The sequence below is a fragment of the Sturnira hondurensis genome, unplaced genomic scaffold (genome assembly GCF_014824575.4).
Source record: "Sturnira hondurensis isolate 20B ecotype Veracruz unplaced genomic scaffold, ASM1482457v3 Scaffold0015659, whole genome shotgun sequence".
Classification (NCBI taxonomy): domain Eukaryota; kingdom Metazoa; phylum Chordata; class Mammalia; order Chiroptera; family Phyllostomidae; genus Sturnira; species Sturnira hondurensis.
This window is the reverse complement of record NW_028088290.1, coordinates 2,197,872-2,225,558: the sequence shown is the minus strand read 5'-3', so window position 1 is coordinate 2,225,558 and position 27,687 is coordinate 2,197,872. Positions and strand designations below refer to the sequence as shown.

The window sequence follows — 27,687 nt, the reverse complement described above, 5'->3', positions numbered from 1 at the left end:
CTTTTACTACAATGGTATCAGTATTTCAAATCAATACTAGGCCCAGCTCCTGGGTTCAGATAAGGTGGTGTATGTTAGTACCTTTAGGAAACAATGCGAGGCTGCTCAGATATCAGTTAGCATGAGTGCAGGTGGAGAGACCACCAGCCAGGAAAGCTCCTTAGAAGTGCTTCAGAAAGGCCCCTAGAGAAGCCTGCAATCACTACAATGAGAGGATGGAGGATGCCTTGTGCTTGGCCACCTTGAATTGGGCAAAATGAAGGGAGCAGTAGTGAAGACTGATGATCAGCCTGAGGACAGTTCCCTTCCAATCTGGTGCTCCTTTCCACTAGGCATCCTCAGGAGACATTCATGTGGGGCACAAAGGCATAAATAATTCCTTAGTGTCTGGGTGGGTATCAGGCCGTGGGCCAGGTGCTGGGGACACAGGGACAAGGAAGGCACCACCCTGGCCTTCAAGGGCATCCCAATCTGGTGGAGACAGCAGGAACACAGAGCAGTACTTCACAGCACCAAGCACAACGTGTGCCACCACCACTGGCACAGGAGCAACCTGAATCACGGCAAAGGGAGGGGAGAGGTCCCACAGAGCATCTTGCAGGAGATGGCAGTGTTGTTTTTCTATTGTGGTGAAATACACACAGCATAAAATTGACCATCTTAACTATTGTGAAGTGTACAGTTCAGTAGTGTTAAGTAAGTACTCAACAGCCATGCAACCCATCTCCAGGACTCTGGCAAAACTGAATGGTATGTCCATTAAACAACAACACTCTGTTCTGTCTCTCCCTAGCTCCTAGAAACTACCATTCTCCTTTCTGTGTACACTTCACTGTCCTAGGGACCTAAAATAAGTGGAATCATATGTATGGTTTTTTTTCTCCTTTTTGTGTGTATGTGTGTAAGACAGGCTTATTTCAGTGAGCATGTCCTCAAGGTCTGTCCATGTGTAGTATGTGTCAAATTTCCTTCCTTTTAAAGGATATTATGCATGTACCATATTTTCTCTAGCTAATCATCCACCAGTGGACATTTGGGTTGACTTTACCATTGAGCTATTGTGAATAATGCTTCTATGAACATGGGTATATAAATACCTCTTCAAGACGGTGCTTTCAGTTCTCTTGGGTATATATACCCTGCTGTGGACTGAACTGTGTCCCCCTGCAAAAATCACATATTGAAGCCCTAACCCCACAATGTGACTGTATTGTCAGACAGGGTCTTTAGCGGGTAATCAAGGTTAAATGAAGTCATAAGGGTAGGGTCCTAATCCTATAGGGGATAAACTCGAAGAAGTGGGCAGGTGGGCCTTCTGTGGCCTCAGTCACAAGTTTGTTCTTTATCCTGAAGTCCATGAAGAGTCCTGAGGTATTTAAAATGGTGGTGGAGGGGTGGTGGAGAGGGTTGATACAACCCTCAGATTTAATTCTAACAGATCCAGTGACAAGAATGTGGAAAATGGGTCAGAAATGATGAGATCTCTAGAGGAATTCAGGAAAGAAATGACCAGAGCCTGAAAGATATCTTGGGAATAGAGAGAGGCCTCAGAAAGATGCTGAGGACACACTACAGGCTCAGACAGAGAGGTTGGGATTTAGGAAAACTTTCATGGCAGGCAGAGCCTAAGGGGCCCTCACGATTCCTCTGATGTTCAGGCCCCATACAATCTCTACCCCATCCCCACACCCACGTGTAGGTGGATCCTGTGCCTTGCTTCTAGGCAACAGAATATGGCATAGCTGAAGGGATTTCATAGATCTTAAATTCACACAACTTAAGTTCCCAAAGCAGGTAATTTTGAATTAACCAAAAGGGAGAGTATTTTGAGTGGCCTGACTTAATCGGGTAAAAACTGTTAAAAGAGGCCCCAGACCCTACCTGAGGTGAGAGACAATACTAGGGGCTTGATGACATAAGCAGTCATGTTAGAGAAACCCCCATGGCAAGGAAATGTGGGCTGCCTCCAGTGAACACTCAGTAAAAGGAAGACAGTCAGAAGGAAGTGAATTGTGCCAACAACCTGAGGGAGCCTCTGAGGAGAGTAACCCATCCACACCTTGACTGCAGCCCTGTCAGACCCTAAGCAGAGGACTCAGCTCAGCCACGTCCAGACTCTGGACCCAGGGCACTGAGATAATGTTATTTGTTTAAGCTGCTAAGGTAGCAGTAATTGGTTACAGAATAATGGAAAATGAATACAACTTCCAAGGTTCCTGGAGCGCCATCCTAGGAAACAGCTGGGGAGCAGGAGGAAGCAATGAGCAAATGGGCATGCCAACAACGTCTTGAAGCATGTAGTCTGTACACTTTCCTCTCCAAGGCAAACAATCCCCAATTGGAAAATGCACGTGATTTCTGCTTTAGAAATGCCAGAATCTGTGGGCCCTTAATCAAAGCTTTCTTCCTTTAATTACTGCCAGCTGGACTTCAGAAAGCACCACGAAGCCTACTGAATCTGATGTAGTCAACAGACAGGAATGAGCCTCAGGACATTTCAGGATGCACCTTCTGTTATATCTTCTCTGAAGAGAAGGCAAGGAATATTAAGACACATTTTTCAGTACTCAGAGAAGTTTTATTTAGGTGGACACAATAATGTGGAACCAAAACAGTTTTGCCTTTATGTATGAACAACAGCACGGCCTTGTCTTTGGCCTTTCATACCTCCTTAAATGAAGTCAGCACGATCAGAATGCAGGCTTGGCCAACTGGCTCACATGGAATATAATAGTGAAATATAATAGTGATAACCACCAAAATGCAGAGCTTTCAAAGTGCTTGTGCTGCTTTTAAGGATCACTTTCTAAACCATGACATGTTCTCATCTTTTGATTTTTTTGTGTGTGGAATAGAAGCCACCCTTCTTATCAAATGACACAGTACCAAGAACGTACATGTTTTTCCTTAAAAGTTTTGAAGAAATTTAGTCATTAAAGACAGTTTTGATTATACCTAGAAGCACTATTAAACTGTAATTATGATGCTTTTAAAGCCAACTTGTCAAAGAGGAGCTGATGGCTTCATTTTTGTAGAGAACACGTGACCTCGTAGAACTCTACAAGACTTTTCCTCCTGTGGTGGGCAGGGGGCATGCACTCAAGGCATGAGAAGCTTTTATAACTTTCAGGAACTTGAATAGCAATTACTGATCAAACCGCATGCTTTAAGTGACAAAGTATTTTTACCACTAAGAAGAGAACCAAGAACAAAACACTTCATTTAAAGCAGGCAAGACAAACCAAGCACAGATTAACATTTATGCCATTCTACAAATAACACAACACCATCTTTGACAACCTGTTTTTTAAAGGTTTCACCTTATTTGTGAAAAATAGAGCCAAAAGCCAATGACTGCCCAGAAGGAGCTAGTTTATCGCAATGCCCTGAGAGATGAAACCTTGAGTACTGATAATTGCACATTTCAATGAGCAATCCTCTCCATGAGATTATTCTGAAAAATTACAGAGACCAAGACCTTTAAAACCTCAATTTCTCTAATCATTGCAAGGCAACATTGAACTTGTTTTGAATTTGGAAAGTGATCATGACTAACTCCACAATAAAAAGCTACGAACTGTCACTATTTATATGTGGAAACCTATTCATCTGCAGAAATAGTTTCCTCTCCACCAAGAAGCTAAATGAGCCTCCCTTCCTCTCTTCTTCAGAGAACCATCTGCCTTTTAAAATCAAAACACGGTTGTCAAAAAACTAGGACTTATCATAACAGTGTGTTCGTGCATACAACACATATTTGAGGATGCCCATTATACAACATTGTTTTAGGAGCTTGATGTATAGCACTGGATAAAAACTCCCACCCCCATGGATCTGCCATTTACCCTGAACTGACAATAGCAAAACAAACCAAACATGAGTGCATTTAAAAAGGTGTGTATCCATCTGCCTCTAAGAGCTGAACTAATTCTCCCAGGAACAAGCTTCCAGTGCCCCACTGCCCCACCTCTGCTCATTCTTGGATGGGAGAAGATACTTACTCAGTGAACATGTTTCCACAAGTGAAACAAGAACATCAACACCCACCATACAAATGGAAGTTTCTAGCTTTGTGACAGAACCACTATGTAGTAGGGCAAAGCACTTTACAAGTGTTAAGCCACCCTCCTCACACTCCAGTGAGGCTGTACAGGGACAGTGATTTGGATCTGCAATAAGATAACACCTGGTAGCCAGAGAACAGTGGTTATGGCCAACTGCCCCATCATTCCAGGCTACCTCTTCCAACTCACTCTCACAACTGTTTCAAGTCTGACTCTGGAAAATGAAGTCAGTTACTCAAAACGTGCACTTCATTAAAAAATAAGCATGTAGCTTAGACTTAGTGTTTCCACAAAGGCAGCAGGGGCTGCCATTCTCTCCTGTGCGGGCTGGCCTTCAGCCAGTAAAGCACAGCTTAACCTTGGGTGTGTGGACTATGACTCCTGAAGGTTTCTTTAATGTTTGTGTATATCTGAAGAGAAGGTCAATCGCTTTTAAAAAAATCTTCAAGGGAGTTCATAACTTTCCAAATGTTTAAGAACCTCTGCATTGGGGGTCTCTGCCTGACCCTTGGTAAAATTATACATGTGGCTGGTCACTGCATTCAGAATGATGGGTCCCAGTCCCAGCTGCAACACGAGTGTTGTTATGAGTCTGGTTTAGAAGCCCCCTGGTGGTTTACTAGGCAGACCTGGCCCAGGAACAAGCCCTGCTGGGGGTGACCATTTAGAATGTTTATCTCCTTTCACAGAGTAATGAATGACTCCTCACCCTCAGGAGTCTGGCTCCTGAAAAGCGAACCACTAGGCCAGCAACTCACCATGGATAGATGGGTTAATTTCCCTAATAGCACTTTTTGTCCAAAGCCAAAATACATGCCCAGACATCCACATCAGTCTCCTGGCACCATGACTGTTGTTCATGGGCAGCTAGCTCCATCGGCTTGTGCCCCCCACTCCCTGCCAGGTAAGGCATGAAAGGTGGGGTGACTGGAGCACTCACTGTTCAAAATCCCCATCTCTGATATGGTTTTGTCCAAGCTGCGGTCTGGGGAACATGTAACCAGAGCCTCTGGGAAAACTGTAAGTAGAGTCTCAAAAGCACCAGAAACAGAAACTATGAGAAAGAAAAAAACAGCATGGTATTTCCCAGGAACACAGAGCACTGGCTGAGTTTTCTGGAAGGGTCTTTATGGTGGTTACTCTTCTTGGTTCCTGCCTCTGTCTTCACTGCCTTTTACTGGACTCCAAACTCCTCAAAGATGAGGACCTGTCTCATTCATACCGGTGTAGTCAGTGACTAGTGTGATGTCTGGGACATCACAGACCCTATTGGAGCTCAGAATGTAGGAATAAGGAAATGAACAGAGGCAACTTATAACTCTAATGAAAGGAAGAGAGGTGACAGGACTTAGTTCCTGATCTCCTAAATAATGTGCCCACTTTTATGCCTTCGAAATACAAATTTGGGGCAGTCCATACAAAAGATGAAAATTTTTGAAAAAAACCATATCATAAAAATATATACGTCAGAAATCTTTTCAAATTATAAAAAGTTATGAATGTAGAGAATTGTGATTAAACAGCTCAGATACAGTGATATAAATATGTAACAAAATTGGTTATTTAGGTTACTGCCATTTCCATTACAATTTAATGGTAATAAATATCAAGAAATAAGAATAATTTAAAGCACTGATTGCATTCTTGGTTATTTATCATTAGCTACCCATTTCAGAAACCACCACAGAAGCACATACACACACAAATCTGCTTTGTGAGTTCCTGAAAGATAAAGAGCAGCTTATATAACTTTTGTTTTTCACTAAGCAGTCATGAGTTCAGGTCAATAACTGCCCCTAAAGCCATATGTAAGCTCTGAGGCACCTGAGGATTACTCACTTCAGCAATGTGTTAACTTGTTAAGAATGAAAATGAGCAGGTCCACAGATGTCATTTTAAAGAATTTTGTATAAAATATAAATATAATGATGACGCATTTACATGGTCAGAATTGGTTAAAGTTTTTATCTATTCTGAATCTGCCTTAACTGTTTATGAAATGACACCTGCATTTATATCATATACCCATTTGTCATTTATTCCATAACTGTCCACCAGTGATAGAACACGTTTCCCAAATGGCCTCAATTCTGACACCATATGATTCTAAGTCAAAATAAAATTAAACACATTTTAAAGGATGTGTTTAATTATAAATAAAGTAAACTGTTAAGTTGTTCTGGCTCCAGGCACACCATACGGCAGATGTCATTTATACGTTCTGATCAGAGGCAAAATGTCCCTCACTTGACGCATTCTGCATTCGGTGAATTTGTTTAAGTAACATCCTGTTTCAAATGCTTTTGCTAACAGAAGAACGCACTGAAGAACAGCCTTGAAAAGTGACTGAATTAACCTGTTCTGTATGTTCTGATTTTCCCACCGGCTCTTTTGGAAGCATTCTTTCCTATATAGAAGTCACAAGTAAATGTCCTTTAGATTCTATCTGATACAGTTTTCAGTCAGAGGAGTGCTTGGGCCTGGGCCCTTCATAATGGATAGCAACAAAAACTGGTAGAGAATTTCAGTTCGCCAAGGCTCACAGCAGCAGTGTAAAGACAGCCGGGGCCTGTAAGACCAAGGCACCGGCATTTCTCCCAGGTTAGGAAGAGGCCAAGAGCAGGTGTACCTCTGGGTCCACAGCCAGTGAGTGCTTTTCTTGCCCAACAGTCATTAGGGTTTGTAGGAGATCCATATTAAACTGGATCCTCCCATGCTTATTATTACTTCATAAAACAAAACAAAAATCTCCCTAAGTCCTTACTTTCCAGTAGCTCTGAGTCTCATCGTACTGTCTACACAGAAAAGTGTTTATCTGAGACACCAAAAGGGCTACTGCTCTTACTTTGATTAGACTTTCCACTTTTCATCTGATGAGAACTTGCTGTGGTTTACTTGTCTCTGCATTTCTTCTCAAAGGAAGTTCACGAACGGTTCTCCCACAACATTTTGCTCACCGTCGTTTTCATTAGGGACTCACTAAGTCGTGCTCTCCCACTACCAAGAACCATTGGCTGCCAACCAACTGAAACCTGACAGGCACTTTAGCCTAAATGAATCCCATGTCACAGAAGTCATGGATCTAAGGTTGACAAAAAATTCATCAGCAAGAAGAATCCAGAAGTCTCTGTCGAGCATTCCCCTCTCCATTAGTTGCTTTAGTTCCACCGTGTACATTCAAATCTGTCAAAACGGAAAACAAATATTCAGGACAGGAGGCACAGAGCAGGAACCATGAGTATGAAGTAACTTCCATTCTGCTATAATCTTTCATGTTCTTTGCCTTACCAGGTATTGCTTCTTAGCCACACTTCACTGCACAGTGAAGTTAGGTCAGGGCAACAATTAAACCAATAAACTTTCATCCCCTTTTAAAAGAGACAGAGAACAAAAGACAAGCAGATTAAAGATACAGGGAGAAAAGCCAGTAAAACAAGAGAAAAAATAAGCAAGAATGACAGCAAGGAGGAATGCTTGTGCAAGAGGCAGAGTATGAAACAGAAAGAATGAGGAGAAGAAAGAACAGTCTAGGGAAAGCACAGACGCTTTCCTTCTTTGGAAATCTGGGGATGCCCCAATTCTTTCCCTCTCTCTCCTAGTACAGGAGGGTTTTACCTAAGACCGTACTAGGAGAATGGTTTAATGCCCAATGGTGGGCATGGCAAAGACTGTCAATCACTCATAAAAGACAGCTGCAAAGGTTCTCTGTGGGTCCCCTCAGCCAATCCTTGAAAGCTAACCTTACCTTTGAGGTCCGCCATCTGGTTCCCTTGCTCCTCTCCCATCATCTCATCCTTCTTGTGATTTTTGTCATCAACAACTTTGCCATCGAAAACATCCACCTTGATCGTACCAAGGTTAATCAGGAGAACCAATGGGTCGATGCCCTGACAACTGCTTTTAATATTCTCCAGTACCTTAAGACATTTGTATGACTTGAGTTCACTTATATTCTCCTCCAAGAAAAGGTTGTAGAGGCTCAAGTCATTGTACCCTTGAGACTTGAAATGTAGAACATCAAAAGTTGGCAGGATTTCATACACTTTCAGAACTTCTGTCTTCTGCCTCAGTGGAACAAACAGCGTGTAGACAACTATGGGAACCAGTAGACCATAAACCACGAGGTTAATGAAACTGAGCAACTGGAAGATGCCGGCGGCAATGAGTTTACACTGAAACTGATCGGGGACAGTGCTATCATTTCTCAGGATCCCTGACTTGATGCTGCAGACAAACTCATCTGAGAGGGAGGAGAGGCTAACATAATAGCCCAGGTAGACACATGCTAATAGTATAATGCTGAGTGTTAGCACCCGGCCACTGATGTACTTGACAATTAAAGTATTTGAGTTTTTCTTTGTCTTCAAGTACTGTTCCACAATTGGGTACTTAAAGTGGTTTTCAGATATCTCCCACAAACTAAAAAGAAAAAGAAACAAATAAAAAAATTAAAGCCTTACCAAGACCATCCAATATTAAAGAAATGATCACATTCAATAACAGCACACTAAAAATCTCAAACACCTTCCCTCCTGTACTCCTCTGCTTGTAACTTCACTTAAGTACAGGAGGAAAAAAATCAGTATTTTTAAGAAAAGTGAAAAGCAATAATAAAACACCTTTCCCCTTAACATTTAAAAAAAGGTCTAGTTTGTTAAATGAGTTATTTGTAAATTCTTAGAACACCTGGTACCTAGTAAATGTACATGTTTGTTAAGTAAATTTGATAGTTCTTGTCCTGCTGCTTTTAACTATAATTTTCTGCTCAAGTGTGCAGAATAAAGCAAAAAAGAATCTTCCAGCCCAACCAGAACACAGGTGCTTCCTATTGGCAAAGGGTGAGAAGCAGGGTTGTGGGCTCAGGTTGCGGGCCCAACAGACCTGGCTCAGGTCCCACCGCACCCACTGGTTGCTATAGGGCAGTGTTTTTATCTGAAAATGGAGGGAGAGGGAAACAAATAAATGCACTGAGTTGAAAATGATGCTCTGAGGATTAAATGAAATAGTGTACTTAGAGAACTCAATATGGTGTCTGGGATATATTAAGTATTTTAAAAATAAGAGCCGTTATTATTATTACTGTTGCTAACCACAAGAATCAGAGGAAGATGTGAAAAAGGCAAGGCACTGCCTACTCATTCCCTACTTCTCTCACACCTGCTCAGTGGCCTCATAATCCTCTGGGCTTCCCCATTAAGGTGGAGGTGAAAGCAAGCAAGCCACACCTAGTACCATAACCTGTTATGTCTACTACAACTGCATTTTAGAATAGGAGATGCTGATGCTTCACTCAACAAGGGGAGGACCTAGTGCTGGGGCATGCAGGCGGGGTCAAAATTTAGGGAGGGCGAGCCTGCCTGGCTCCCACAAACTGTCACCAGGTGGATGATGGCCCCCATCTGCTAGCAGTGGGAATCTGAAGCCCAGACTGGTAGGAAAAGGGCAGCAAACATGAGTACTGTAAAACCCAACTGGGTGCCTGCTGGGGACTAAGTTACCTTTGCCCTACGTTCTCATTAGAGCCAGGAACTGGGGAGACACCATCTCTCAGGTCGAGGTCACGTGCGCTTTTTGCGGCTTTAATTGCGCGGTTGTAAACTTTGTCAAGTTCTTCCATGATGAACTTCAAATCTGAGCAAATGTGCGGAGCAGCAGCAAAACGCCAGAACAGGGAGGGCAGGTACAGGAGGATGGCAACCAGTAACAGGATGTAGGGGAAAAACTGAAACACAAGAGAGCAAAGCATGGGATCGAAGAACCTCTCACTAACGTCACCTAACCATGCTAAGTGCTGCTCTGGCTTCCTCATTTTGACACAAATGTGCGTACCCATATCGCTCATGGAAATAAGGCTCATCACCTAGTAACTACTTCATATGGCTCACTTGGCTTGATACCTGTTTCTCCTTCCCTTCAATAGACTTTAATTGGAAATAACTGGCCACTACCTGGTGGCACTAGGTGTCTCCTCTCTCTAATTACAAAAGGAAACAAAAAATGAAATTACTCCTATGTCCTTTTGAGTAATCCCTCAACAAATCCCAATCAAGGAAGAGGTAAAGTCACAGTGGCCTCTGCTAGGTTGTTTATTTTGTTGTTTTTAAGAAGGTCATTAAAGCTTAGAGTTCTGTTCCTCCCCTGCTGCCCCCGACTCCTCCTGCTGTGGAATCTGGGAGAATGACATAGAAATGCATAACTTTGCTCAAAACAAATGAGAAAAATTTTGGCTTCAGCAACTTACTAATCATCCCATCTAATAACTGAAATAAGCAGTTAGAAATCACAGAATGAGGAACAAACCTTCTATACTGGGACAGACATGAGCACAGCCCAGCACCCTCATTTACATACACAGCTGGTTAATCTCACGCCAGGAGAAGCCCACCCCATGAACAACAGTGTCCAGGGGAGGGCATCCGGACCTGGCTACACGTGCAAAACAAACGAGAGTGGGTTCAGAAGTCAGAGAGGCTGAAGAGCACCTGAAAGCACATTAATCAGGTCATCAGGAAAGGCTTAGCCTCAAGAAAAGACATAAGAAGTCCATGAACTAACTACAGTCATCACAGATCTAAATTTAAGCTCAGCTTACTGGCCTTGGGCCACTAAAGATCAGAGGTCACTATGCCTTTGACCCTCTGTTATCATATTTTTTATGAAAAGGTCATGTAATACAGGTATTATGAAGATTAAGTTAGATAGCTTATGAAAATGCTTAGTACGGTGCTTGGCATGTCATAAGCACTAAAATATAACAGCTAAGACCAATGAAGGGCTACCTAATGGGCACCTCACCTTTGGTCCTCATAATGACACTGGCAAGGCCTTTATTGTAGGCTGTATTTTGCAAGGGGGGAGGAGTCCACAGCAGCTTACCGGCTGCAGAGCACAAAGCTGGTGACAGAACCAGAATATGAAGCCTGGCCTTTGATCCCAAAGCCATGGCTTTTCCACCATGGAAAACTGCAAATAAGACACTGCAAATTATTTTATTTCTCTGGAAAACTCCTCCCTACTTTGGATTGCTCTCTCCCTGCAGTTCCTCGGAGTTATAACAGGAAGAGGCCCTGAACTGACACAAAACCTCCACTTCACACATCTCTGGTTTTGGGCAGTGGCAAAGAGGGTACAGAGAGTCCTCAAATACCCCTCACCCAGAGGTCCCCACTGTTAACATCTTACATTACTAGGGTTCACCTTTCAACACTAAGAACCCATCACTGGCATATTACTATGATCTAAATTCCAGACTTTTACTTGGATTTGTCCAGTGTTCCCGTAATTGTCTTCTTTCTGTTCCAAGACCCAGTCCAGAGAGTCCATCTCATTTAGTTGTCATGTCTCCCTAGGCTTCCTGGTTCTGTGACAGCTCCTGAATTTTGCCTTGTTTTTCACGGAGAACAATATTTTAAATGCATAAAACACTTCAAACAATTTTGCATGTGATTTTTTATTAACCCACTTGATAGAATCTAACTGATTCTATCACAGCAACATGAATTGTGAAGCAGTTAAGGGGAAACAGTATTTCAAGTTATCTGTGATTTCTGTGGATAACAAAGTCATAAGTACTACTGATACCATTATGGATTATAGCACACACACTTTTTTAATGTTAAATTTTAGTTAGAAGAGCATAAAAGATCAAGCTGATGTGTGTTTTCCTACCCCAGTTAGACACTCCTTGATACCTTCACAGACCCCATGTTAGGGATCCCTGCTGCAGAGGAGGAGAGAAATCCCAGATGGCTCTGAACTTTGCAAAGCCCTCTCACCAGTACAGCTGCTTCACACAGGTGTTTTGGCATGGGTTGGGGCTTATCAAAATTATTAATCAAATTTGCTGCACAATGTCACATAGAAGAAGCTATTAGCTGGCTTTGGGCTGCACAGTTCAGGGCTGGCTGCAGTGAGAAGCAGTGTTCCTTCAGTTCTTGCCCGCTCTGGAGGTGCCCATTAGTATACAAATGTAACTGCAACGTGAAGTTTGCGCTGCTCACCCAGCCCCAAGAACCAGGCACCCTCTTGGGGAATCACAGAGGGAACCATTTCTAACTTGGGGATGTGAAATATTTTTACAGAACACTTTTATTTCAAAGCTATTTGAATAACAACATTTAACCTCAAACTGTTCTTCAGTCTGTGGCCCACTTGAGGTAATAATTAGTACTAATGAGCAGTTCAGCACAGCTTACTGTAATTACAAAAATGAATGTTTAAAAGAATTGCATACTGGATGTCTGATTTCTCCAAAATACCCTTGTACCTTGATCACCCCTTAGAAATGTAGTTGAATGCCCCTATCTCTTGGTTTTCTACAGTTAAACCTCTGTTTTTCCCCATCAAAAATCAAAGGTGACTGTGAGTGAATCTGTTACATGATGGTACTAAAATCAATTCAACTAAAATAGCCATTAAAAAGCATTAAATTATAGTCTTTAGAATTCTTTTATCCAGCTGAGGAACAAGGACAAACTGCCGTGTTTTATGACCATAGCTGCTGGACAGACTGGAGTGGCTCTACTTGCAGCATGTCTCCTCCCCATCAGGTCTGAGGTGTGCAGCATCTCTTCAAGCTGTCGCCACATTATGCTGCACGATGCCCACGGTGGCACTGAGTCCTTCCACTGAGAATGAAGCTGCTGAAAGCAATGTGGAACCAAGCACTTGGCACAGTTTTCAGTCTATCTGCATTAGAAAAACTGTATTTTTCCTGAAAGGGGCTATAGTCAGAATAGAACCCCCAGACAGAGGGAACTGTGGAGGGGATCAGGCATAAACTCCCTCCCTGTTCAAATCCTCTCCACCTCATCTAAGGCAAAGAACTGTCCAAGCAGGACTAAACAACTCCTCTGTGAAATGTATGTAATCAGGTCCTATGGGATTAAATGCAGGTGGGTAAATTTACTAGAAACTATCTTCTGGGCACCTTGCAGGTGCTACACAGTGGGCTGAAAGCATGGCCCCACAGATGAGGTGTATGGAGTCAGCCCCAGGCCAGGTGAAAATGCAAGCTGATAATTGAGCAATCAAAACATAAAAGTGACAGCTACAAGATATGTAGGTATTGAGGGAATAGAAATGTCCTTGGGGGCCTGGTTGTTGTGGCTCAGGGGATTGGGCATCATCCTGCAAAGTGAAAAGTTGCCAGTTCGATTCCCAGTCAGCACATATGCCTGGGTTCTGAGTTTGGTCACTGGTTAGGGTTGTGTGCAAGAGGCAACCAATCAATGGATGTTTCTCTCCATCTCTTTCTCCCTCCCTTCCCCTCTTTCTAAAAATAAATAAATATTTAAAAAAGAAATATGTCCTTGAGGAGGTCAAGGGAAGCTCTGGGAAAAAGGTAACATCTGAGCTATGCTTTATTTTGTAATATATTTTATTGATTATGCTGTTACAGTTGTCCCATTTTTTCCTCCCCTTTATTACCCTCCATCCTGCACCCCTCTCCCATCAGCATTACCCTCCCCCCATCTTAGTTCATGTCCATGGGTCATACATATAAGTTCTTTGGCTTCTCCATTTCCTATACTATGCTCAATCTGCTCCTGTCTATTTTGTACCTACCATTTGTGCTTCTTATTCCATGTACCTTCTCCCCCATTCTGCCCCTCCTGCTCTCGGCTGATAACTCTCCATGTAATTTCCATTTCTGTGATTCTGTTCCTATTCTAGTTGTTTGCTTAGTTCATTTTTTTTTAGGTTCAGTTGTTTTTTTAAGTATATTTTATTGGTTATGCTATTACAGTTGTCCCAATTTTTCCCACTTTATCCCTCCTCCATTCCTCACCCCTCAACCCTCTAATATTCCTCCCCCACTTAGTTCATGCCCATGAGTTGTACACATAAGTTCTTTGATTTCTCTGTTTCCTATACCATTTTTGGCTTCTCCCCATCTATTTCATGCTTACCAATTGTGCTTCTTAGTCCCTGTACCTTACCCCCACTATTCCTCCCCTGCCCCTCCCCACTGAAAACCCTCCATGTGATCTCCATTTCTGAGATTCTGTTCCTGTTCTAGTCGTTTGCTTAGTTTTTGTTTTTGTTGTTTTTCTTAATTTGTTTAGGTTCATTTGTTGATAGTTGTGAGTTTGTTGTCATTTTACTGTTCACAGTTTTTGATTTTCTTCAATTTCTTAGATAAGACCCTTTAACATTTCATATAATAAGGGCTTGGTGATGATCAACTCCTTTAACTTGACCTTATCTGGGAAGCACTTTATCTGCCCTTCCATTCTAAATAATAGCTTTGCTATCAGTAATTTTGGATGTAGGTCCTTGCCTTTCATTACTTCAAATACTTCTTCTCAGCCCCTTCCTGCCTGCAAGGTTTCTTTTGAGAAATCAGCTGATGGTCTTATGGGCACTCCTTTGTAGGTAACTGTCTTCTTTTCCCTTGCTGCTTTTAAGATTCTCTCTTTGTCTTTAATCTTAGGTAATGTAATTATGATGCCTTGGTGTGTGCTTCCTTGGGTCTAACTTGTTTGGGGCTCTCTGAGCTTCCTGAACTTCCTAGAAGTTTATTTCCTTTGACAGATTAGGGAAGTTCTCCTTCATTATTTTCTGAAATAAGTTTTCAATTTCTTGCTTTCCTCTTCTCCTTCTGGCACCCCTATGATTTGGATGTTGGAATGTCTAAAGTTGTCCCAGAGATTCCTAAGCCTCTCCTTGCTTTTCTGAATTCTTGTTTCTCCATTCTGTTCTGGTCCAAACCATTGATTTGATTCCTGGTTTTCTTCCCTTCACTGTTGGTTCCCTGTACATTTTTCTTTATTTCACTTTCCATAGCCTTCACTTTTTACTCTGTTTTATGACCATACTCAACCATTTCTATGAACATCCTGATTACCACTGTTTTGAACTCTGTATCTAATAGATTGTCTGTCTCTTCATCACTTAGTTCTAGTTCTGGAACTTTGATCTGTTCTTTCATTTGAGCCACTTTTTTTTTTTTTTTTTTGTCTCAGCATGCCTGTTACATAGTAAGAGGCAGAGCCTTAGGTATTCACCAGGGCGGAGCCACCCAGTCACTGCATTGTGGTGCTGTCTGTGGGGAGGGGTGTGAGAGGGAACAATGCCGTTTGCTTGGTTCTCGGCTGGCTTTCAATCACGTCCCTCACTACCCACAAGCTAACCGGACTCTTCTAGTGCTAATTCCTGAGTGGGTGGGTTTGTGCACATTCTAGGACTCTGTGGGTCTTTCCAACAAACTCTCCTGTGAGGCTGGAAGTTTCTCTTACTGCCCTACTTTCCACAGGTTTTTAAAGCCAGAGGCTTTATTTCCTCACACTGGAACCCTGGGTTGCATGGCCTCGCTCCCCAGTTGTTCCTTCCTGTTTATCTACATGAGAATGTGGGACTGCCCAGTCTGCCAGCTGCTGCTTCACCTGCCCTAGTCCTCCGGCCACCTTGCCATGCATCCTCTCTGCCCAGCTGCTGGTCTCTGCCTTTCCTACCATTCTGAATGAATGTTTCTTCTTTAACTTTTTGGTTGTTGGACTTCCATACAGTCCAACAACCAAAGAACTGATCTTCTGTCAGTTCTGGTTGTTTTTTGCTTTTAAATTTGTTGTTGTCCTTTTGGTGTGCGAGGAGGCAAAGTGTATCTAGTTACACCTCCATCTTGGCCAGAAGTCTCTGAGCTATGTCTTACAATGAGGCAAAAAACAAACAAACAAACAAACAAAACACAAAAAACAAACCCAAACATAACACAAAGTATTATTATAGTAAGACAGCTCAAATTTCACCTTCTCTGTGTTCCTTGGGACATCACCTTTCCTCATCTTTCCTTTGTTGGAGTCTTTTCTCCTTGTCTGCTCAGTGAATTCTCAGGCACCTGGGGCACCAAATAAAATGAGCAAGCCCATAGTGAGTAGTCAGAGCTGAGGCTGGAAGCATGTGCTAGGTTGAATGGCATACTCCTAAAACTCATGTCTACCTGGAATCTTTGTATGTGACATTATTTGGAAATACAGTCTTTGAAGATGTAATTGGTTAAGATGAGGGCATACTTAACTAGGGCAGGCCCTAATCCAGTGACTGTTATCCCTCCAAGAAGGCCATATGGAGACACAGAGACACACAGGGGAGAAGCTACGTAAAGAAGAAGGCAGAGATGGGAGTGATGATACATCTACCAGCCACCAAGGGTTGCTGGCAACCACCAGAAGCTAGAAGAGAGACACTTAACAGATTTTCCTTTTGGATCCTCAGAAAGAAACCAACCCTGCTGACACCTTGATTTCTAACTTCTGGCCTTCAGAACTGCGAGAGAAAAAAATCGCCATTGTTTGAACCTGCCAAATTTGTGGTAGCTGATTATAGCAGTCTTCAGAAACACACACAAAGGGTTAGCAGGGACAGAATTATGAAGCTCTCGGACTCCCACTACACCCACCATGGGAAGCCACTGGTAGATGCCATGACCAAAATGATTTTAGAAAGACTATTACAGCAGTGGGGAAGGGAGAACACTGCAGAGGAGAGAGATCAGGCAGGAAAAGATAAGCACTGAACTAAGGCCCCAACAGTGGGAGAAGGGAGGGTGCATTTGAGTGCTACATGCAGGGGAAACATACACTTCACTGCACACTTGGAAGTGAGGGATGGAATAGGGGAGCAAATGAGGCTCATAATTCCAGCTTATCCAAGGGCATTGGCGGTGATTCCATTAGTGAAAATCAAGAAACAAGAAGGAGCAAACTCACAGTAGAAAAGAATGAGATGGAAGGACAGACCTAAGAGAATGAGAAGTTTTGAACACAAGATACCTGTAGTCAAGAACATCCTGGTAGACACATTCAGTAGATAACTGAAAATAAGGGAAGAAAATCTGACTGGCTCTCTGATTCAGGATTTTACAGCATATAGATGGTTGAAGCCAAAAGCATGGCCAAGAGCATCCAAGGAGAATGTGTAGAAGGAGATGAGAGGAACAGGGAGGGCCATGAAGCCCTGCCATTTAAGGGTTGGGCAAAAGAGAAGAGATAGGAAGGAATGGGCAGAAAGTAGGAAGTAGATGAAATCAAGAACAAACTGTACAAGGAAGTAAAATAAAAAGACACACAAAAGATGTTTATTCCTGGTTCCATGATGTTCAGACAGTAACCAGCTTAAAAACAATCCTAAATATAGATGGCAAGAGCGAGGAGCTACCTAAAAGGCTAGTGCATTCCATGAGTAGTTGCCAGATGACAGAGAAGAGGTGGTATGCCACTCCCCTCTGCACTCAAGGGAAGACACCCAAAGCTTTGTGTTGGGTGATATTCTGGAGAAACATAAGGAGAAGCCTGTGAGAGAGAAAGGATGGTGAACATAGTGTTTGTATGTGGAAGAAGAAAAAGACTCCTGTCAATGGAATTAGAACCCAGTTTCAAGGAAGCAAAATGAAACCTTCCTAAAGATCTGTATGAAAACGGAATAAAGAGTCCTGTGAGGCGGGGAGTGTCCTTTTAATGGATCAGCTGGGAGGGCTTTAGTACTCTAGATCGGGGTGGGCAAACTTCTTCCTGCAAAGGGCCAAACAATAAGCATTCGTAAGCTCTAAGGCCTTTGTGGCAACTACTGAACTCTGTCATAGTGTGCAAGCAGACACAGACAACGTGCAAATGAATGAACATGACTGTGTGCCATTAAAAATATTTGTAGAAACAGGTGATGTGCTGCATGTGGCTGGAGCATGTGTCATAAATTGCCAACTCCTGCTATGAGTACTTGCTTCTTTATTTTATTTTATTTTTATTTATTTAAATTTTTTTTTAATTTAATTCTTGCTCAAGTAGTTTTCTGTCTTGTATTCCCAGCCCTGCCCCCCCCCCCAGTGCTCCCTACCTCCCTCCCATTTCTGCCCCCAACCTTAGTTATTGTCCATGTTTCCTTTATACTTGTTCATGTGAGTCCTTCCCCTTTTCCCCTGTGATTCTCTCCCCTCTCCCCTCTGGACCCTGTCAGCATGTTCTGTGAGTACTTGCTTCTTAATTTCAGCATTGGCTGGTAACTTGTTAGAAATGCAGAATTTGGGTTCCATAAGACCAACTAAATCTGAGTCTATTATTTCAACAAAATGTCTGGGTGATATGCATGCACATGGAGTTTGGGAAACATAAGTCTAGATTAGTGGTATCTACACTGGAACCCAAGCTGGGCCAACAGTAACGGGAATCTCCTGAAAGTGGATAAAAACCATACTCCTGGTATTAACTTGACAGATTCCAATCCAGTGGTTTGAATGGCGCTCAGGATCCTATATTTGCACACAGATAATGCTAAGGTTTGACTACCTCTGGTCTGGCAGCCTCAGAGGATTCCTTCAAACTAAGTTCCTATAAAGCCACTTTTGAGAAATAAAGAAAAATATGACAACTCTGTTAATTTTATTTTCTTGTTCTTATTTTCTTGTTCTGTTTCTTGTTTGTTTGTTTGCTTCTGTTTTTCAGTACCCGCCCGCTTTTCTGTTTCAGAAAGAAATCTTGCCTACCAGTTACCTACATTATGAACTCGAACTTGACAAAGAACAGAATGCCTCCAAAAAGGCCAGTTATCAAAAGTCCTAAGGCGCCACCTGCTGGTGTCTTTCAATGAATCCATATTTGCACAAAAGACTTCCCTTAAGGGGTGCTAGACTACCAGAAAAAAATGGAATGGGGGAGGAAGAGGAAAGGAGAATGAAAGATGTAGGTGGGGAGAAGTTACAGCATTAATGATACCACTGCCATAAACTTTATGCTGATGATAAACACATTTAAATATTATATGGAGTAACTCTGGGGGGAACTGGGGTCTCCTGGGTTTTTTTTTCACTCTGGCATTGGAACTGAACTGGGAAGTGTCCACATAAATTCTGTGTCTCTCACCCAGACTCATAGAGAACTAGGTCTGGTTCTGAACAGGATATACGAGCTACCTATTCCTCTCCTCCCCTCCATGCATGTGTTTCGCACACCCACCATGCACTGTGCGCTGTCCCAGCTGTATGCTGGTGGAAAAGACCTGGGCATGGTATCTGCTTGTATGGATCTGAGTCCTAGAAATAAACAACCAGCGAAGTAGAATTAAGGCAAAGAATTAACATATCCCAGGGAGATTCCAGGAAAAGCACAGATGCTCTGGGAACATACAACCAAGCAACCCAGACCAGAAAGGGGTGTGACTGGTGCTTTGCTTATCCAGCACCCTATTTTTAGGACCTGTATGTCTTAGGCAGAGTGTGCAGTTTGCTGTCCACACAGTGGCCCCACAATCATTCCTAGAGGATTCACACTGACCCACCTGGCTCTGGAAGCAATTTTAACTGACAACAACCTTTGGTCTAGAAGCTCAGAGGAAGCTTCTAAGTGGAAATGACATTTAAACTGAGACCAGAATATGTAAGGAGTTAGCCAGATTTGGGGGAGGGAGGAGAGTTGTTAGGGGAAGAGTCTTCACAGCAGAGCGTGTCTGAAACAGCCAAGAAACATGAGACCTGAGGGAAGTCGAGGTCCCTGGAGCACATGGGTGGTGAGGATGGATCTAGAAGTGAGGCAGCACGGTTCACAGGGGCCAGAGGGAGAGTGAACCCGATTATACAAAATAGTTTGTTTTTTAAAAGAGATAGAGACATTTCATAGTGATTTGAAATTTTTTTGTTTTGTTTGTTTTGGGGAAATGATAGTCAGACAGGCAAAAACCAACAACAACAATTAAAAAACCCTGGAATTATGTGGAAATGGAGAGCAGAAAGGAACACAGGAAGTTGAGCGATGACCACCAGGTGCCCTAGAGTGGTGGATGCAGGGATGAAGGATTTCAGAGCTTTTTAAGAAAGCAGAACGGATGGGGCTTGGCAACTGACGAGAGGAAGCAGAAGGAGTCGAATGGCTCTCAGATTTCTGGCTGGTGTCACAGGTCCCAGCAGGGACAGGAAGGGAACGTGAGTTCAGTTTTGAACAAGTTGTGTTGGAAGCACATGCCAGACCTTCAAGTGTTCAAACTCAGGGCACAGCTGGGTGTGTGGATCTGGAGCTCAGGAGAGAAGGCTGGGCTGGAGATAAAGAGATCTGGGTGTTGGTGGCCAGTGGGAGATTAGATGATCTAGGGACAGGCTAAAGCATGAGAAAAGAAAGTAGCCTAGACAGAGCCCCAAGGGAACCCCAGCTTCTCAGGGATGGACAGAAAACAAAGAGCATTACTCTTCCAGGGAGACTCTGCCCCAAGAGTGGAGCAGGAGGGCATGGTCTACAGGACTGGGTATCAGAGAGAAGTCAAGTAGGATAAGCCCTGGTGAGTGAGAATTAAGTTCCCAACAGGGAGGTTATTGGTGACCTGGGAAAGATCAGATGAGTAGAAACAAGTGTGCCAAAATGTTAACAGAAAGAAGAGCATGTGGAAAGGGGTTGAAGACACAGAAGAGAAAATGGGAGATGAGGATTCCTTCAAACAGGGATTGGGGGGGTCTAGAACACAAGTGGGATACAAAGGGGCCCTCTGGTCAGGAGAAGGGAGTCCCTTCCATTTATCACACAGGAGGGATACAGCTGGTGCTGCCACTGGGACACCTGGTAGGGCTGCTGGCAGGAAGCTGAGCGTGTTTTCAGGTCAGCGATTCCATTTTCTCTGAAAGACATGGGAAAGGGCCTCAGAAGGCAGAAGGCAGTGGTAGGGACAGTGACACCCTAATTTCGTTCCAGGTAACAATGAACTCAGAGCGAGGAGGCCACAACAATGGATGACAAGTGGAAATGATCTGAAAGTTCTTGGAGATAAGACAGAGAATGGTGAGTCAGGTGTGATGTCTGGGAGGGCAGACCTTCTCTTAGGATGGAGATATCTTACCAATGACTAAGGGGGTGGAAATGATGTAGCTGGGTGTTGAGTACACCTTAGGAGCCTGGATTTTACATGAAAAGACAGGCAGCAAGGGTAAGCAATAAAGATATGGGAAAAGGGTACACATGTTCAGGCCAACCCTGAACTAAGGACCTTCTGAGTCAATAGTGGATTCTGCTGCTAGAAGCAATTGTATTGGAAAGACCCAATGAGGCTCAAGCTGAAGATCACTACCTGGTAAACTTTTACCCACAGGTTAGAGCACAGACTTCTGAAGCCATGCAAATTAAACCTGCACATTTTCACATGTGAAAAACTTCTGCAATCTGAAGGAGGCTCCTTGCTCCCCTACTATCTGGCCATGGGACCTTGGGCGAGGCATCAATTGCTGTGGTCCTCAGCGTTCCCCTCTGCATGACATGATCCCAGTCATCTTAATAGGTACAAGTCCACTGAATATGGAAAAGCAAACACAAACCAAAAAAAAAAACACACAAAAAAACCAACAGGAAAAGTTTTCTAAGCTTGAAGAAGAATACAGCAATCCCACATCTGGGTATCTGCTCTTTAAAAGAACTGAAAATAGAGACTCGAACAGATATCTGTAGGGCTATGTTCATGGTGGTACTATTCCCAACAACCAAGAGGTGGAAACAACCCAAGTGTTCATCAAGAGATGAATGTATGATAAAATGTGGCATGTAAATACAATGGAATATTATTCAGCCTTAAGAAGATAGGAAATTCTGACAAATTCTATAACATGGGTGAAACTTGAAAATATTATGCTAAGTGAAATAGGCCAGACACAAAGGACAAATATTATTTGATTCCACTTGCATGAGGTTCCCAGAGTAGGTAAAGTCAAAGAGACAGAAAGCGGAACAGTGATAGCTGCTGGGGGCGGGGGAAGGGGGAAAAAAGGGTTATTAGCATTTTGTGAGTACAGAGCTTCAGTTTGGGAAGATAAGAAAGTTCAGATGGATGGTGGTGAGGGTCACACAACAATGCGAATGTACTTAATGTCACTGAATTGCGCACAAAAAATGGTTAAAAGGTACATTTTATGTTGTGTATATTTTGTCACAATTTTAAAAAAGCCTGAAAAAGAGGTCACTGTGAAAATAAAGCAGATGTGATTATCAAATCTGGCCTGGCTCAGAAAGCCACAGAAACGCTCGAATCCTCCAGTTGGGCTGGACTCTGGGTTTCCCTCTGACCACTGCGCTGGCCTCTGCACTGCTCTCCTAGGGCTGCCAGAACCCCGTCTGACAAGCTAGGTGGCTTGGAACAACAGAAATTGCTTTCTCTCATCGTTCCAAAGGCTAAGAGTCCAGACTCAATGTGCTTGCAGGCCAATGCTCCCTTCAAAGCTTCTAGGGGAGGCGCTTTCCTTGTCTCTTCCAGTTTCTGGTAGCCCCACATTTTCTTGACTAACAACCACAGAACTCCAGTCTGCCTGTCACCACGTGGTCATCTCCTCTCCGTGGTTTTACATCATCTTCCTTCTGTGCATGTCTATGTCCAAATTTCCTTCTTTAAAAAAATATTTTTTAGAATTCACTTTAGAAAGAGAGTGGGAGGGAGAGCGAGAGAGAGAAAAAACATTGACCTGCTCTTACAATGCCTTCAATGGCTGACTCTTGTATGTGGCCTGACTTGGGATTGAACCTACAATCTTGGCATACTGGGACGATGCTCCAACCAACTGAGCCACCTGGCCAGGGCCTCAAAATTTCCTTTTTTAAGGATACTGGTCATACTGGTTCAGGGGCCCAGCCTACTCCAGCATAACCTCATCTTAACTAATTATATCTGCATTTAACTAACTCCGTCTATTACCAAATAAAGTCACGTTTTAGGGTATATGCAGTTAGAGCTTCAACATATCTTTTTAGGGCACACAACTGAACCCAAGATACCAGCCAAGTGCAGAACCAAATGCCTCTGGGTGGCATTGGACATGGGCTGTTACACTGACACAGGCCTTCTTCATAGGGTACCCAGTCTTTCACTTGTACAGCACATACCTCCCATTTTCCCCACCACCCCCAGCTCTGCCTCCTTTGCCAAGGCCTCCTACTCCACCACCTCAATGTCAGAGCACCTCCCAGCAGCCCTCGCCCCTGTCTATGTTCACTACCTGGAAGACCCCAGCCAGTCCCACAGCTCTAAACTCCATCTATCCTCCAACATCCACTACACAGGCTGGGGCAAAAGTAGGTTTACTGTTGTATGTGAAACATGGAGCTCATTCCTGTATCGTTTATTTATTATTTTTCCACACAAACAACTGTAAACACACTTTTCCCCCACCCTGTATTTATGCCTCTACCCACCTTCAGATCTCCAGGACCACAGCCTACTGCCTACCTGACACCCCGCTGGGCCATCAATTATCTCTGATTTCATGTGTTTAAGCAGAAATTTGGTTTTCCTCCTAAACCTTCTTCTCCAAACTTCTTCTAAGCAGCCAATGGCCTCATCTTCACCTAGCATCTGATCTTTCTCTCTTCCTCCCATGTCCAATCAGTATATCTTGTTGGCTCCACCTTCTGTGACACCCCGAATCTGTCTCCTTCCCACCAGCCCTACTGCTCTCAGTCACCTAAGCCCAGGGGATGGCACGCTGCTGCTCGTGAGCCAAGTTCAGCACAACCAAGTGTGCACATTTCCTCTCTCTTGGCAGAGCTGAGCAGCTGCAACAGTGCCCATGACTGGCCATGATGCAAAAATTTGCCCTCTGGCCCTTCACAGAAAGGTTTGCTGGCCCCTGGTCTAAGCATCTGATATTGCCTTGAATATTCCTTGGTGTAATCCTTTACTCAGCAATTATACACCAAGTGCTTTGATTGTTCTTTGCCTTCTCAGAAATGACAACGTCTCTTCCTTTCCATTTCCTGATCCTCACTCCATGCCGACCAAGTGGCTCTCCCCAACTCTGTTCCCTCCTGCACACCGTCCCTGAGGATTAACTCCGGGAAACACCATGTTCACCATGCTCAAACACCTGCGATGGCCCACAGTGTCCCTCCCATTTAGCCAGAACACCTCTTTAGTTTTCAAAGATCCTCTACAGCCTGGCCTGACCCTCCACAGTTGCTCAAGGCCCCACTGCTCCCCAACTGGACAAACCATTGCCTCCCCCTCTCTTGGAAGTGCACCCTCCCCAGAGAGTGCCTGTTAGCCTCTTCTCTACCTCCTTGTTTCCATCAGCATTTGAGTATGTTCAAAAGGCTCTCATAATAACAAATCTTCCTAGACCCAAAACCTTCCCTCTAGTTACCGCCGAGTTTGTTGCTCTGCTTTCTAGGTCAGAGATTTTCTAAAAAAGGAAAAAAACCTGAAGGAATTGTCCATGATCATCATCTTTATTTCCTCACACTGCCATCTGGTGCCCACTTCTCCACTAAAATCACTCCTGCCAGCGTGACCAGTGACTTCACCACAACCAATACATTTTGTTTCACACTTACTGCACTGTGTTCTCCACAGCAGCATTGAACAGAGTTCACTGCTCTGTCTGCAAACATTCTTCCCTCAGTTTCTATGATAACCTCTCCTTTTTTCACCTACCTTTCTGTTTATTCCTTCTCAGTATCTTCTTTACATGTGAGTTCTAGAGGAAGGGACCACGTCATGTGTGGTTCCCTGATAACAAACATACTAGAAGGTATATGGCAGGCCTTCAATCAATGTTAGCAAAACCCAACTCTCTGACACTTAGAGTTTTCAGTTTGAGTATTTCCATTTCCCTATGAAATTCTCCATATTATCTTATTTCTTTAACATAATATTAATGATTATTTTAAATGTGTGTCTGATCAATGTATTATCCGTGTCTCCCATGGGTCTGTTTCTAGTTCTGTTTTTTTTTTCTTGGCTTCCGTGAACCCTACTTATTTTTAATTAAGTGCTGAACATTACATGTGAAAAACTGGAGCAAAAATCTGAATGTCTGGAGGAAGTAACCTTCCTCCAGAGAGGTGGATTTAGTTTTGCTTCCGGTAGGCTGGAGACACTCTGACAATCCCATACCTTCTCATTCAACTGGTGTTAAATGATTCACACCAGATCTCTAGTGCCTGTGAGGGTGGTTTAATTTTGGATTGTTTCTTACTTCTCAGCAATGGCCTTTCACACATGGGTTGTTGACCAGAGTCCTTCCGACTTGGCAGGTCTTGACTTCAATTCTTGTCTCCAGCTCTACGAATCTGGCCAGAGCTCTGCTCAGACCCTGTCCCTAACTTCCACGCAAACAACCTAGACTACCACCTCCAGAAAGAGAGTTCCATGACCCCTCACTAGTACAAGGACCCTAAGGCTTGCCCCCCCACATGCCACTTTGTAAGAACGCCCCTCCCATCCTGTGGGAGAAATGGGAGCCCAGAGACCTGGTTCTAGTCTCACAGCCAGTAACTAGTCCCGTGACTCCTAGGGTTGACCTTTCAAGTCCCCTTATCCTTATATATAAAATGTACCCCAATCAAAATCTTTGAATCTCTTCCTGCTCTAAATGTTTTGCAATCTCTAACTACTTTTCTAATGTAAGGAAAATCCCAAGCTATACATTCTTCCTTTGTGAATCTACCAATGCCCACCCTGGAGACTGACTACAATTTTTCCATTCTCGTAAGACCATAATAACACAAAGACTTAAACTATAACAGTGTGGATTGAGATTTGCAAACAGAGTTGTTCAATTTCTGGAGCTGTGCCCTTTCCTACTTAAGATCCTTATTTCTTATTGCCCTGGCTACAAAGTCATGCAAAGTTGATGAGGATGCAACTACAGCTAAGGCTGAAAGTCAAAGAGAAAAGCCCAGCCTCGAGGAAGAGCGCCACTGTAGGGCATCACCATGCCTCAGGCACTCAATACATAAACATGAGGGAACAGGCCTGAGTCAAAGCCAAGGACTTAAATTGTTCACTTAAAAAAATAAGGATGTTGACTGTGTTGGCAAGAGGCCAATGCAGGGGAGAATCAAACAGACTTCAGACTTTGGCTTTCAGAAGCTAAAACACCATGCTTTTCCCAGTGCAGAATGCCAGAAGAGACACAAACATTCTGTTTTCATGATGGACAAGAGGACCAGTGGTTGAAAACAATGACAGGCTGAAATAAAGTCCTACTTTCACAAACTCAGAGAAGACCAAACGGAGCCTCTTCATTATGCACAGAACATTGTCTTGCACAAACCTGCCAACTTTGGCCCATAGAGGCATGGCCCAGCCTCTATGTATCCCGCAACCACCTCCCAACCCCCGACCACAGAACTCCTGGCCTGTATCTCTTCTCTATGGGACACAGTTGTATTCTTTGTAGTGTCTCCCCTTCCTTGTGGTACCTGCACCCATTAGAAAGGAAAAGAGTTATCATTAGGCTTCTCCATGCCTCAGTAACATACTGTCTACTAGCAAATGAACTCTATGTTGGCCCTTACTGTTTCCGAGAGGCCATGTGCATGGTGGAAAAGGATCAGCCAAAGCTATATTTGGGTCCTCCCTTGCACTATCTGACAGTGCTCATTCAGGCATTGAAACTGTACTGAGACCCCACTACAGGCCAGATGCTCTGCTGGGCATTAAGAATAGAAAGGTGACTAGGACCCATGAGGTGCCTGCCATTGTGGAGTTTAAATCCAAAAGCACCTCAGTTTCCCCATCTGCTAAATGAAGGCTCTGGACAAGTGTCTCTGAGGTTCCTTTAGATTTTAAAGTGCTACAGTTGTAGAACTGGAACTACAGCCCTTGTTGGTAATACGTGTCTGTGTGGCGTGGATTGGCACAGCTTCTCTGGGCCTCAGGTCCCACATCTACAGATAAACAGGTGAAATCTGCAAATGTCCCAGTTACCTTATGCAGCCACAGTGGAAGGTTCCCAGAATCACCCTGCAAGGATGGCTTCTGCTGAACAGCAGCCCAACAGTAAGAATCCACGAAGGCAGCCTGGCGCCAGGAGAAAGAACTTGGGGAGAAACAGCTTATCTGTGTACCTAAGAAATAAAAACAGATCGTTCCCCATGAATGCAAGCACAGTGTCTGGACCCTTCCCACCCCACCCTTCGCGGCCTCCCTGCCTCAGGCTTTGAAGTGTTAGCTAAGTCAGGGAGCACTACCACAGGAGTAAGGGTGGAACTGAACCAAAACAGCCACGTCTGTAGGAAAGCTGAGTATTTGAGTCTTTTGGCCAACACTGGTCATGATGGCAGATTGGGCTCAGGTTGGGGAAAAACTCTTGAAAGAAGTGAAACCACCATAAAAAGAAAAAGTGAGCAGGAAAAGAACCAGAGCCAAAATGTACACAGCAAACATGCACAGAGTTCCTTCCCTTTGAGATGAGGATGGAGAAAAGGGAGGGGGATTAGGGGAGCCAGGGCAGGCAATTAGACTAGAAAAAAAGGGCCTTGGAGAACAGAGAAACAAAGAACTTCTAGCCTGCGGAAGAGAAGGCTAATGGAAACTTGGTAATACTTGGCTGGGTGACAAATCAGTTTTCCATCTCCTCTAACAAAAAAGGCCAGACTGAAGCTGCAGCCCAAGCAGCTTACATTTGGAAGACAGAAGCTTCAGATGGTGAACCTCCAGACAGTGAACCCCCGGACTGGGAGATGGGCGCTGGATGGTGGACCAGGACAGCTGGGTCCTGCTGGAGGGTCTGCCATTAATTGGCTCTTCCGGCAGTTCAGAACTGTTTTCGGGGACTACATCAATCTGCCAACACTACTGTTACCAGCTACCTGGAAGACTCTTCATGCTCCTGAGTGCCTATGTGCTCCTGACTCACACAGGCCATGTGGGAAACTGCCTGGGACTC

The 27,687-nt window shown here is 43.7% G+C and overlaps 1 protein-coding gene across 1 annotated transcript in view; it reads right to left on the bottom strand.

The window, feature by feature from the left end:
- Positions 1–2,562: 2,562 nt before the first annotated feature.
- PANX1 (pannexin 1) overlaps positions 2,563–27,687 on the bottom strand; it is a 50,096-nt gene continuing 24,971 nt past the window's right edge. The window contains exons 2-5 of the mRNA XM_037065341.1: positions 26,727–26,866; positions 9,563–9,786; positions 7,810–8,483; positions 2,563–7,247 (exon numbers count right to left, since the gene is read on the bottom strand). Coding sequence (XP_036921236.1) covers positions 7,168–7,247; positions 7,810–8,483; positions 9,563–9,786; positions 26,727–26,866 — 1,118 coding nt within the window. The 3' untranslated portion in view covers positions 2,563–7,167. The remainder of the gene's footprint in view (positions 7,248–7,809; positions 8,484–9,562; positions 9,787–26,726; positions 26,867–27,687) is intronic.